Source organism: Argiope bruennichi, chromosome X1 (genome assembly GCF_947563725.1).
Source record: "Argiope bruennichi chromosome X1, qqArgBrue1.1, whole genome shotgun sequence".
NCBI classification, from domain to species: Eukaryota; Metazoa; Arthropoda; class Arachnida; order Araneae; family Araneidae; genus Argiope; species Argiope bruennichi.
In genome coordinates this window covers 11,277,990-11,292,993 of record NC_079162.1, presented here as the reverse complement: position 1 = coordinate 11,292,993, position 15,004 = coordinate 11,277,990, and the positions used below count along the sequence as shown (strand labels likewise).

At 29.9% G+C, this 15,004-nt stretch overlaps 1 protein-coding gene across 2 annotated transcripts in view; it reads left to right on the top strand.

Moving 5' to 3' along the window:
- LOC129959443 (uncharacterized) overlaps nucleotides 1-14,884 on the top strand; it is a 145,444-nt gene extending 130,560 nt beyond the window's left edge. For both annotated transcript variants that reach the window (XM_056072275.1, XM_056072274.1), the window contains one exon: nucleotides 11,013-14,884. In XM_056072275.1, coding sequence (XP_055928250.1) covers nucleotides 11,198-13,189 — 1,992 coding nt within the window. In that variant the 5' untranslated portion in view covers nucleotides 11,013-11,197 and the 3' untranslated portion in view covers nucleotides 13,190-14,884. The remainder of the gene's footprint in view (nucleotides 1-11,012) is intronic.
- Nucleotides 14,885-15,004: the final 120 nt, after the last annotated feature.

Genomic DNA, 15,004 nt, shown 5'->3' with positions numbered 1-15,004 from the left:
TAATAATTGCTAACAATATTATCTTGATAATTTTTAAATTCATAAAACTTATTTTAACAATCTAAAATGCAAGTACATGTTTCAAACAATTTCTGTTTTATTTGAAAACATTTCTTAAAATATTAAACATAAAATGGTTTATGCACTTGCGACAAACTTTTTATAATGTAACACAAATTAACTTTTAACAACTTTTGTTGTTGTTCTATTTCACAACAATAAAATATAATCTCTAATACAACACTCCCTTTATACTTATATCAATAAAAAAAAGAAAATGCAAAAGTAATAAATCTTCCATTAATAAAGATCATTCATATTAAAATATTAAACCAGAATTATTTATTTGAGCTATAGTCAAATGTTACGAAACAATAACTGAAAGAATTTAGTACATAAACAATCATAAAATGAAGAGAGTATTAGAATGCTTTCCCAAATAACAGCAAATAGTATTAATTCTAAGAAATATCCTTTTAATAAAAAAAACACAAATGGCATAAATTAGATGATAAAAAAAACCCCATAAATCTACTCTTTCCTTTTACTTATTTCTTGTTTTCTTTTTTTTTTTTTTTAACTGCCGTCAACAGGATTCATAAAACAAGAATGATTTATCCGGAACACCGGAAATGCGTATATCAATCAGAAAAGTATCATTTTTAAAATATCTTTCGTTCGGAATCGAAACGAAAGTGTTACTGGTAATTATTTTTCAACTAAAATACAGAATTATCAAGCACAAAATTCAATTAAACATATCACTTATTTACTAGAATACAGAATAATCAAGCATAAAATTCAATTAAACATATCACTTATTTAAGACAACAATCAAAATAAATTCTTTAATGTCCAGAATATCTGAAAAAAGAACATAAATATCAAAACCAGTAAAACAAAAACTCGTAGAGCTTATTATTGTATTTTCCAAGAATTAATTCGTTGCAATGTTTATGGAACAATTACTTTATTATATATTTAAAGAAATATATCAAAAGAATAACAGTTTTATTCTTATAAAAATAAAGAATTTATTATAAAATGATATACAATTATTTATGACAGCATTCACCCTTTCAAAACGAAACGATAGTGTCAACAATTGTTCAGCTCATTTCCTGATAGAAATAAATTTTTAACACAACATGTTTTAGTTTTATTTCTCTAAAAGGTACAATAATCACCTTTTTTTTTCTCTCTTTATTTTACTGACGTAAACTATATTTAATCATCTTAACCACTGACGCGGTATTATCACTGACGTAACAAATAAAATGGCAAGTTCCAGGCGGAACAAAGTATAAACTATAATAAATTAATACTTATTTGTGCTGTAAAGATATATTAAAAACATGTTAGAAATCTGGATATCACTAGCGTGATACAACAACTTATATTCCTGACGGAACAAAATCACTGGCGTGATACAACAAATTATATTCCTGACGGAACAAAATCACTGGCGTGATACAACAAATTATATTCCTGACGGAACAAAACTATATCTTTACATGCGCACCAAATCAGTAAACATTTAGCTTACCTGAGTTCCTTTAGCTACTGCCGTAACTTCCCTCATCACATACCTGGATTCGTTGGGTTACCTCGATTTCCTTCTGGATTAAAGGAAAAGATAATAGACACCTTCATTAATCCAGATCCCGTTCGCTGCCACCAAGATGTCGGCGCTGCCGAGCTTTTTTATTAATTCTTATTTCTCATCAGAAAAATTAATAAGGCAAAGACTGCCCTTTTTGTAAATAAATGTAAACGAAAATAATTGGCATGACACCATATTTAAATTTTTTGATAACATTTAATTGACGTAGGACGAAACATAACATATAAGAACACTATTACAAAAGTTAGTACGTTAACATCATAGAACTTTCCAACATCCATCCCTCTCCTCTCTCGGCCGCGTCTCTCCCGCCGTCCTTCTTCTCCACCCTCTTCCCTTCAGTTCGTTTTCTGGTTCTAATCATCCGCAGCGCCCTCACAACAAGGAAAAGGGAATTCTTTTCTTTCGTTTTGAAATTGAAGAAGAACACTTGAGGAGAGTTTCGAGAACCATAGGCGAAAAGACAATTCTTATTCAAAGCATTTAGGAGTAAGAAAACGTTTCAAAGTCAAGCAGTTAGCATCATTTGAGAATCCTTAATGTTTACTTTCACTTTCTCCGCCCTTTTATTGTAAAGTCTTCAAGATATAAGCGAATAGATAATATTATTACAAACTCATACCGACAACAGGGCGAAACTAAAACAGGATCAATAATTTTCATTTTGAGTAAGAGAAATTTCCAAAAAATACGATAAATCAAAACAGCACTCAAGACTCATTTCATTATCACTGATAAATATATCGACAAAATTCCTTATATTAAAAGATTATAAATAAAATTTTCAGTTTTTCAAGTAAGACCGATCCTGCGATATTAGTTTTAATTTAAATCAGAAACAATTTAAAAATCAGCATTCTTGTTAATTTATTTATTTTCTACATATTTGACTAATCTTTAAGTTTTCGATTTCAAAATCACTTCTGTTCACTACCAGCATGAAATCACTAACATGTAACTAACCAGAATGAAATCACTACAATTCGTGCTTTACAGATTCTTTGGGCAGATTTATACATAAAAATACATTAAGATTTTTTAATCCCGTTTAATGTTTTTTTTCCTGAAATATCTTAATTCCAAAAATCTCAGTCTCAACTAATAATAAAAGCGAATGTGAATGTGCGTGTTGGCATTCTACTAGATAGACTGTTTCCCTTTAAAATTTTAAAATGTAGTTCTGATACATTTTCGTATGAACAATTTTTTAGAAATTTTAATTAGAATTTTAGTTAATTGTTAACCAAGGAAAACTTTTAAGTATCTAACATACATATATATTATTTTCACATCAGGAAATTATATATATATATATATATATATATATATATATATATATATATATATATATATATATATCTTTTACCAAACAAATAGAGGCTAATTTATTTGCTATCTAAATTTTCCCCTAACTTTAATACATTTTAAAAACTTATTTTGAATACTTAGCAAAAATCCTTTCAATGTTCTAACGAAAATTAAACGATTTTATTGTTTCCTGAAAACCTTGAAATCGCTAGTGTTTCATCCGTTAAAATAGGTTTTTCTTCGACCAAATGCATTCTTCTCACATTTCTCAAATTTGATTAATTTTACATGTGTTAAAAAATGTATCATATTTTTCAACCTGAAATGAAAAAAAAAATGATTTTATTACTCTTACTTCAAATTTAATGCATTGTAATTATTTAAAAAGAATCGTACAGACCATAGTTACTTGAGAATGGGTACTAAAAAGTTATTTTGTAAGTGTTTGCATTAGCACACCCTAAAAAGTCTTTTTGATAAACGACTTCGCAACTGGTTTGAATATTTTCTTCATGCATTTCATTTTTATCTGTTATTCCATATGCAGTAACTTCTTTTGTTTTGTTTTTTGTTCTAATTTTGTTTTAATTTTTGTTTCTAATCATCATAAATACTTCCAATTTTTTCGACTTTTACTTGCAAATATGCATTGATTTCAGTTTCGTCGATTACCTTTTCTAAATAAGGGTTTTTGCACTTCAATAATTTGTTTCCATTTTGTCAGCATTTCCATATTACCGAAATTATTTATTTCTATAGCAAATGGTTCTTGAATTTTTATGACATTATCTTGCATTTAAGCTGTTTATAACAATTAAAATTATTCATTTGTGAGCGTTTTTTTTTTCAAACATAATTTTGGAATTGAATAATTTTTGTTACTGCAATACTGTAATTAATGAAGTGAAATAACAATGTAACTGTTTATCTTTTTAGTTTGTTATTTTAGCTCAAAAAATTTTTTTTTAACAATAATCTTTTCTTCTTGTTTTCTTAATTTCAGTTCTTTTTACGTTATCATGAATTTGAATTCACTTCATTTATGTAAGATAGTTCCTAACACCAACGTTATATAGATGCTTTTTGGCTGAAGTTATTATCCATAATATTTATTTTTTGAAATTATAGCTATTATGCTTAAAAACAGCACAATATCCTTTTAAACGTTTCAAAAGTACATCAAGAAGAAATAATAATTAAGAAGAAAATAATTTAATTTTAACTTACTTTCTTCTTAAAAAATTTGATATTGTATTATTATATGCTTGTTAATATGATCATTATTATCCCATTTTCAAAGGATAGTTCACATTTTTGGTAGGATAACAAGAATAGAGGGAATATAAGACAGTGAACAGAATGATGTAATGGAAATATAACGCCCCTATCTTCTTGAACACTTAAAAAAAATCATAGTTTATTTTGATTTATTTGTTCTACATGTGAACAACATACCACGTTATTTTTCTTTATATTTGAAGATATTTTAATTTGAGTGGATTAAGAGCATAATCTCCTTTGAATGCGTAATTTACTTTCTGCCCGTTTTTTAAATTAAATATTTATTCTTTACATTAAGTCGTATATTGGTGTTAAGTCAATTTACATTGATTCAAAATTAATATAAAAATATATAATACGTTATTAAATGAGATATTCGAAAGCATTTCACTGACATTCAGTGGTCGCTTGTTCCGAATGTTATGACAAAAAGAAGCCTGAAAATAAAAACTGTGCGAGATTTTCCCAAATCATAACGTCTTGAAACAGCGCCAATAGAAATTCTCTCTTTTAGCCTCTCAATAAGTAATTATGCAGATAAGATGTCTAATATAAAACCATTTTTTTAAGAAGTATGTTACTATTTTAAGTCAAAAGCGAGACTTATAGTTACTTTTATTTCTAACGAAAGAAAGAAATTCTAGATTTTGATGGTCTTAGGAGTTCTGACTTTACATAAGAAGTGAAAATAAATGACAGGCTTTTACGAAAGAAAGAAGTTTCATATTCTTCATCATACTTTAGATAGACAAAAAATTCTCAAAAAATAAAACGCTCTATCCGTTTTAAGTTTGAGAGAACATCTTCTGTTAGAGAAAATTTTATTTAAGGCATTTTCTTTTAAGAAAGCAGAATTCAATTTCTGCTCCTTATTACGAAAAACATACCTTTTATAGTTTGACAACAAGAAAAATGAGCTCTTTTGCTTTTCTTCTTTCAAGATTTCAGTGAAGAGATGCACTTTAATAATGCACGGGAAAGAATTCTTCAGTTGAAAAATTTGTTATTGAGGTATTTAGAAATCTGTGGAAACAGCGACAGGAATTCAAAACATCATTGTAACGCTCTTTTCAAATTCAATAAATGTCGTACTATTGAAATTAAATCTTGAAAGTCAAATTAATCGAGTTTTTTTTTTTAAATTTAATGTGGATTGTTTCTTTTTAACTCAGTAGATAAAAGAAAATTTTAATTTATCTTTAATGGTATATATGTAGGTTTTCTTTCCAATAGAGCGAAAAATGTCAGATCTGGTTTTGGTAATAATGACTACCGCACTACGAATATAACATGGAGAAAACAGCACTTTCTGATTGTCTGCTGATTATATGGATTATGCACGATTAGGAAAAGTATTTTGGAATAATGAGCATTTGGGAATGTTGAGTACAGCGCACACTTATTGAGAAACACGCGTCTTGTTTGAAGCACTCCGTGGAGTGTGTTGACTTTTGTGTAAGGTGTCGGCATAGAGACGGGAGGGCTCCGGTTCTAAAATTGCTTCCGTTCGTCGAATATGTGCTTCGTGTTTCAAGGTGAAACCGACTTCGTGGCGCAAATAACTTTTTTCTGACGTGGTACGGAAGCTTAGAGAGGGGACACTATCCAGGCGCCATCCTCACCATCTGACCAGTGTTCGTTTTCGAAGTTCGCCTTAAATAACCACGATTCTATTTTCATAGTAGACGTTAACATAACTAACTTATCTAAATTCTGGAGGATGATAAAAAGCACTTTTTTCATTTTTTCCGGAGTTAATTCGTAACATTTACTTACTTTATTTGCAACTGTAAGGAAAAAATATTACAACGTATTAACGATGGTGTTTATTCGTTTCCAAGGGCAGTTTCTAAAATATTCATTTCTGGCATTTTTAGATTAAAACTGTGAAGAAGCTGCCGTTTCGGGGCTTTCTCCTGAGAAGCAGATTAGAATCCTCTCTTTTCCTTGTCAATTTTTTTGATGAGATATTTGGGAACAAGCTTTTAATGCAATAAAAATGTATATTTTTCATATATTTGGTATAATTTATTTTATGGTAAGTAATATAAACTCCAGGAACGCGGGAGATTTATAGATATAATATCGTTCCGTCCGTTCTATCTCACCAATAATATTTTTTTTAAATTTTATTTTAAGTCAAAGCAACAACTGATATTTTAAAAAGAATCCACCATGTGATCGACATTTATAACAAATGGAGTATCAATAACGATTTAAAGGAACGGAAGAAAACAAGGAAACTGATGACGCAGAAGAATTAACGTGATGTTGGTAGAAGATTCTGAAAAATAATATTTATATTCTTTCAACAAGAAATAAGGTTGTGGATATGTAGTAGCTTATCTCGAATCATTGTTAGTTGATCCTTCAACAAGCGTGCATATGTGCACGCTTGTTGAAGGATCAATTGATTGATTGGCAATATTGATTTTGATAAAATGGCATGCTTCAAACTTGTTCTGATTCCTTTGATCATTATCAATACCTTAAATTCTACGAACGAACGAATAAAGAATATTTATTCTTACAACTTAAACGTAATTGATCAAAATACGCGTTTGTGTTGTTACTTATGGCACTAGCCATAGACAATCCAGTTGGCGAGGTAAGCGGTTTTAAGCCGAATAATAGCTTCTCATTTTTCAATAGCACCATCTAAAGCCAAGATTACGTCTTATCTACTGAAGCGTCGCCGCCCTTTTCACGGGGCATGCATATATTTCATTCACTCGCCCACAGATCGCAATTTAGACCTGTATCAGAGAATGATCTCTTTTGATCCAATACCCCCAGGGAGATTGTCACGATTTGAAGATCATTGTGGCTACGACCGATTTATATGCGCAAAAATCATCTTATACGCTTAGAGTGGTCGATCTGCGGGGATTGAACTCACGGCATAAGTATGTGAATCTTCGTCCTGCGGGGGTCGAACTCATGATCTAAGGATGCGAATCCACCGCCCCCACCTACCAAGCTGTTCTGGGTGCTTAATAATGATTTGCAATTTCTAATAGTCAGATACAGCTATATGAGCTATATGATCATTTCCTTGAGCTGGTTTTTCTTTTCAGGTAATTAAAACATTTTTTCAAGCAGTACAATTGCCAAAGAAAAACTACAGAATTATGCCCTTGAAAATTAGATTGAACTTTCTGCTTGAAGTCAATATTCCACTGCCTACAAACTATTAGTTCTTACTCATTTTAAAGGGCTTTGCTAAATTTTAGATAATGCCTTGCAGTGCTCAGAAATATTTAATCATTTTTGTTTTTATAAATCCTTATTCTCCAGCTTTTTCGTACAAAATTGAGAATATCAAGGTTATCAATTACTTCAAATTAAAGGAATTGAATAAACACGACAGATTACATAAGATATTTCATTAAACGGCATATATGTTTACTAAAATACAATAAAAAACTGTAATTTTGAATAGTCAGGGACGAGCAGTAAGATACAATAAGAGACAACCATTTCTCAAAATTTTCAATATATTCTTTGGAAAAAAGTCGTTACTGACATCAGAAACCACGTGTTCCAATTGGAAGCATACTGAAGTAATTATGAACGTAATGGATACACATTAATTAATGAATAAATTTAAAAAAGCTTTGTTAAAAAATAGGAACATGATTATGTATTCATATAAATAATAGGCTTGTTTTATATTCTATACGATCTCTTTCAATTGGAAAACATGTTATCCGCAAAATTCGGGCCCAATTACCCTGACTGATCACCTTGTATTCAGTCACGGAAGAAAGAAAAAATTTTGTATGAACTTTTAAAATATTTATATGAATAATTGCGACATTGTTGTTTTTTCTGGCTTGATTCATTTTTTTAGCTTGTTTAATAATTTTAGAATAAATTACTTTATAATGTCGATTCTCCAGGATTCGTTTCTTTCTTTAGTTCTAAATGATATTTATCTACAATAATATTTTAAGCAAAGCTCTGTATATTTGATATTAAATTCTAGTTGTATTTTCTAAATAAGATAGACTGATATTGGATCATTGCTAAGCTTTTGCAACGTATTTGATATTCAATTTAGTTATATGATATCTTCCTCCACATCTAAAATCTATATAGAATGTACTCCTGTATTAAAAAAAAAGATTTCTTACTCCAGAAGTATACAGATACGAAGAATAGAAAAACAAAAGACTTCGTAGTGAAGAATATATAAATATTAAAACCAGTGTCACTGTACTTGGTAAGCCTTACAATTTTTATGTTTTGCTTGGGTTTCATGATTAATTGGTGTTTTTGATTTTGTTTTGTGATCAAAAATGCATTGAAAATCTAAGTTTATGTGATAAAAGTTTGAAACTTTGATGCTCGTTTGAAAATTGTATTAAAAAATGCAACAACTTTCTGTTACTAAAAAATCCTTTCATTTTCTTTTATAACTTTGAGAATTAATGTTGTGTGATGTATTCTTTGTGTTGAAAAAAAACTTAATCTTGTCAATAAAGTAAAATATAATTTATATAAAAAGTACTTAAAAAATGACTATTATAAAATAAGACATTCTCAAATAGTGCATGTATTACTTATGAGGAACTAGACTCATTATTAGTTGCAAAAATTATAAGTTTGCATCTCAACGAAAAATAAAACAACTTTCTGTTACTAAAAAATCCTTTCATTTTCTTTTATAACAAATAGAAAGAAAAAATTATGTTCTAATAATCCGTTTGTTAAAGCACTGGTATTCGTTTATTTTATGTAAAATCTCTCTTTACTGAAAATGTCTGCTCATGAAACGTTCTATTTTAAGTATCTCCGACTGCATTTGCTCTGAATATACGACATAAAGACTCTGCCAATTTCTACTTTATCCGAAGACAGAAGCTAAATATGAACTTGACGAAGTTTGATAAAAATTAGAACTATAACCTTTGAAATGAAAGAACCCTAAAACTTAAGTTCTCGTCTTAACGACAACGCAAAGTAAGTTTCTGTCACCTAAAAAGTCGTTCCTTTATAACAAACTGAAATAAATAAAATATATTTGTTCTGATAACTCATATCTTAAAGAACTCGAGTTTGTTTACGTTATGCACATGCTCTCTTTACCGAAAATGTCCATTCAAGAAAGGGTTCCATCTCAAGAATCTCCGACTATTTTTGCTCTGAAAATACGATATGAAGATTCTATACATTTCTACTTCATCCGAAGACATTATATTGATGAAGCTTATTAAAAATTAAAAATACAACCCCTGGTATTAAAGAACTTCATTTCATCTGTGGTTACAAAAACCAAATCAACTCTTTAGTTTCATTTCTTTTTCTTTCTTCGGTTGCTACTGGCTGAATTTAACAAATGCATCGATATGTAGGCACTCATTTTAATAAGGTGATATTACTTTTGGAGCTACTAAAAGAAAAATCAGAAAGATGGGCAGAAATGACATTCCACAACGTTAGACTGAGTTAAGTCACTTGTCTAAGAAGTCAGGATTATGTGTTACTAAAATTTCTGCAAAAACTTTTATTATAACGCTTAAGAATTGATGAGTGGTCTAAGACTTACAAAAACAAAACAAAAAAACTCTAGAGAAAAGTCCTGGTTTTCTATTTCCAAATACAATTAGAGTATTTCTTACCATAATCTGATCACGTTTGCACTCATTATGGTTTGGTATAGATATACAAATTTACTGGAAAATCCATATTCCAGATTCCAACAAAAAGCTTGCAAGGAAAAGATTCCATTTGAATGTAGGGAAGCTAATAAGTACAAATGATTTTATGAAGAAGTGTTGATGTGGCTGCTGCTTCTATTGATGACAGTGAAAATTAATGGTATTATTGAATTTCGAAAAACAATTTGTACATAACGTTTTAAAAGCGTAATAGGAAATGTATCAAAATGTTGTAGAGAAATATTCTGCATACACTGAATCATTAAAAAATAAAAATAAAACCATTTTCATTTCCATTTCTTAATTATCGATCTTTATGTCTTATTTACAATCAGTTTAATTAAGTGGATAAATCCACGGGTTATTTTTATATACTTTTTAATTTATTTTATGGACATAACTATTGATCTTCCCAAGATATGGAAGAGTAAGGGGTCATTGTGGAAAAATATAAATAATATTAATAAAATTTTGGTTAAGAAAGAAATAATAAAAAAAATAGTTACCTTTTTTTTAGAATTCTACTAAAAACACATGTTTTGGATTCCCTCTTCTCTTAAAACTGGGGATTTGTTTAAACCTTTTTTCATTAAAATAAAAATAAACTTTAGATTTAAATATTTTGTTATTTCTATATGAATAATTTTAAAATAGAGCTTAAAGCATTTTTTAAATATAGTTGTTTTTATCTTTCCAGTCATATCATTACGATGCATAGTGATTCAGAGCATAGTGATGTAAAATTTCCATATTACATTGATTATTAACCACACATCAATTTTAGCAAGCAAATAAACAATGAAATCCTTTAATTTGTCCAAAGCTGTAATTCTGGTTTGTAAAACTGATTAGCAAAGTTTGTATCTATTAATAAATATGGGCATCATTAATTAATTCTTCCTACTAAAAATTGCAGCATATAAATTTCAAAAAATTATTTAACATATGACATATATTTTTTGTGAATATGTCATTTATTTAAATTTAATGCGTATTAAAAATATTTTTATTTTTATTTTGACATGTGCTGTTTTGCTTCCTATTTACATAAACATTTCATTTGAGTCATCAAAGTATGAAATAAGTTTAAGTTAATTTATAAGTTAATTTAATCTAATTTCTTTTTTTTTTTTCAGAAATGTTCTTGAGTCTTCAGTCGCTTTTATCAGTAGAAGAAACCGACATTAAGAAAACGAAACAAGGATAAAAAGGAGGCAGAATCACTAATGAAAAGATACTTCTGATAACAGTCTTTTCCACCTTTCGAGTTACGCTTTTAAAATACAGCTATACTCTGTGTGGTGTCAGAAATTTTCATACGATGCCTCACCTCCAACCTCTGGTTACGTTCTACACCTTTTTAACAGCTATTCAATTGACATATATACAGCCAAGTGAATCAATCAGGGATGCCTGTTTAAGCGAATGCAATTGCAAATGGAAAAATGGTAAGCAAACTGTTGAATGCATTGGTGTGAATTTAGTAGGAATACCTGACAGTCTAAGTGGTGAAACTCAAGTTTTAGATCTCACTGGTAACTTGCTTCAATTGCTTCCTAGCCGAGCTTTCTATAAAGTTGGGTTAGTAAACCTGCAAAAAGTGTTTGCTTCTAGATGTGGTCTACTTAGTATAGCAGATGATGCATTTTATCAGCTAAGTAACCTTGTTGAACTAGATCTTAGTAATAACTTTATTACTTGGATACCCGCTATTGCATTGAGAGATACCCCACTGCTAAGAAGATTATTATTAAGTTCCAATCCGATCCAGCGGGTAGAAAATGATACATTTTCTTTACTTTCGCATTTAACTGCATTGGAGTTAAGTAGCTGTCAAATTGAAGTTGTAGAACCACGTGCATTCGATGGTTTGAAGAGCTTACAGTACCTCAAACTAGATGGAAATAAACTAAGGACGTTGCCACCAGAAATGGTGAATCCCTTTTCAACTCTGTATGGTTTAGAGTTACATCAGAACCCTTGGCATTGTGACTGTCGCATCAGAAGTGTAAGAAAATGGATGATGAGACATAATATACCTATAAGCAGTCCTCCCCAGTGTTTTGAACCACCTCGGCTACGAGAACTTACCTGGGATGCTGTAAGCATCGATGATTTTGCTTGCAAGCCAGAGGTAACTGTAGTCGAATCTACAGTGGCATTTACCGAAGGAGACAATGCTACACTGAGCTGTAGAGTACATGCTGTACCAGAAGGTAGCGTCAACTGGATATGGAGAGGTCGAGTTATTAACAACTTAACATTAATGTCGTTTGGGCGGCAAATGTATCTCATTCGAGAAGTGGGAACAACTCTCAAAGTAAATTCTTTGACTATTTTTAATGTCATGCTCAAAGATAGTGGTAGATATCTCTGTGTTGCATCAAACCCTGCTGGGAGAATATCCTCAAATATAACACTAAATATTGTATCGAAAGATGCAAACGATGAAGCTCTGAGTGGTGAAGAAATTGCTGGAATAGTAATTGGAGTTTTATTTGTGATATTTGCTTTATTTTTTGTATTTAGTTTCTTTATGCTCAGACATCAAAGACTTTTTCCAAATAGAAGTAAAGGTAGTGGTTTTACATTGTACACTCATTTTTTCACCTTTAACAATCACGTTGGGGTTGTAAAAAATACTAATGAAACGGAAGTAAATGTCCCTGCTAATAGTGGGAATGTTTTAGATGGAAAATGCAATGCTGCAACTATTTCCCCTGGTAGTGGGTCTGAAGCCAGTGTCTATGGGGGAACTAAAATGAATAGTCTAGTACCCTTAGAAAGATACAGTGTCCATGAAACTATTAGTCCCCGCACTCTTTCTCCAGAAAGCACAGAAAAGTGGTATCCACCCACTCTAAATAGACACTCTATTCGTGAAACCGAGAGGGGTATTGAAATGTGTGTCATATCAAATAAGGAAAATAACATTAACGATGAGTATAAATCTAAAAAAGATGAACCTGAAAGTTACGAAAGGACAGAATATCGTCGTCCTTTAACAAATGATGATGATGAAGACGATATTGATAGTACGGGACCAATGGTATACGATGTTAAACCATCAGTTAACGATTATTATATGGATCATGATCTACCACCTCATAAGTGCTCTATTTGGCCCTTATCTGAAGGTTCCTTTAAAGATGAAAGCTACCACAGTTACAATAGCCCTTCACAGTCTAGCTGGAAGAGGAACTCTGTTATTATTCCTCAACAAATACACCATATTTTTTCACCCGATGCCAGAGATTCACCTGATGAAGGTTTGGGAGATGAAAGGGAATATGAAACCGACATTTTAGAATAAATTAATATTTATCTTCGCACAAATAAAGGGAAATTTCTAATAAGCAGAAAGTCAAAGAATGCTCCTTCTTTGAAAATAAAGAAAAATTGAAATGGATGAGGTATTCCTATATGTGATAAACGCATGTTCAAACCAAACTTAAAAAAATTTCCAAATGGAACTGAGATTCAAAGTAATTCCATAATTTTTTTTGCTCTAGTAACTAAGAAACTCCAATTAGAAAGCTAATAAACTATATTTTTAAAATCCCACATGATGAATTGTACATACAAATTACGTTAACTATATAAAAATTCTAATATTGTCAAATAAATATATGATGATATGATTTGCAAATTATGAGTGTCTCTTTGTTCGGCATATTACTTAAGATTAGTAAATATTTATCATACAAATAACAACCAAAATTCCCTAAATGTTTTCCACTTTCCTAGGGGAAAAAATATTTTAAATGTGTTCGAACTACTACTTGTAAATAGTAACAAGAAAAAAAATATTACAAAATGATGTAGAAATATCTGACATTATTTGAAAAATCTACTGAAATGACAGTCATTAATTGTGTCATGAATAGAGTTGTTGGAAAAGGAGACAGAATAGATCATTCATGAGAGAATGGTGTTCAAAGCATTTATTGTGCGTGAGCTTTGGTTGAAATGTATTCATGTCTTCCTGTATTCTTACCCGAATGAAAATTTAGAGAACATTAAATTTAAAATATCTATTCCGTTGTGTAACATTCAGAAGTTTCAAAAGAAAGTTTCTGATCTTAAGAGAAAGAATGAGGAAAATATTTTACTAGAATTCACTGGCAGCTATTTTCCATAGCATTCGTCATAGAATTATTAGTCGTTATAACGTAGATTGAAGTTTGAAATATGAATGTTCAAACTCAAGTTCAGCAGAATACTTAACTAAATGTGCTTGCGGTCAAATGCGCGAAATAACCCCTAAAATGCTCCCAAAAGCTTTAATTTCATTTATGCTTAATTTTTTTATGAGTTTTATTACCTATTACAAAATTTAAGATTTTCCTTCAAGTTGATTCAGTGGAAATAATATATGGGTATAAATGTCACACTGCTACTTTTAATACACTGTATTTTTACTTAATTTATTCTGTCTATGTAGATTATTTTTGCTTTTGAACTTCCAAACTTCCCCTATAAACTATTTCTACGAAAAAAATTAAGGGTTGCTCAGATAGGATCGAATTTTTTAAGAGTTCTTCAACAATGAGCATATTTATACTGCTTTTCTGGAGAATGTGCAGAGAAAAATATAATAAACTGCAGCTGCTGAATAATCCCTTGTTCGTTTAGAAAAATATACCTGGTTTTGAATAACAAAATCTAATCATTAATTTCAATGTATTTTGTAACTTAAGGGATTGGACATTATCTGCAACTTGACACTTTTCGCAACTTCTTTGTGACATTCTCTGTAATTTGTACATATATATATATTTGTCATATATAAAATTTGAGTTTACGCTGCATGTATATTCCTATGGCACAACTGTATAATAAATGATTCTGTATTTATATATTAGCATATTTGTTCCCTTTAAAGTTCAGTATGTATATGTTTATTGAACTGCATCACTTCGTATATGTTCAGATGTCATGCATGTAACTCCTGTTCATTTACAATATAACATGTATAAGAATTGTTATTTCAAAGCGTAATGTTGTTTATGAGTCCATTGAACGTTATTTTTCAAAAAAATAAATTTGAAAAATAGTTGTGTAATCGTGTTTTTATCTGCATGTCTCTGTTTTTATTTTATTTATATAGATTTCAAGGATGTTAAGA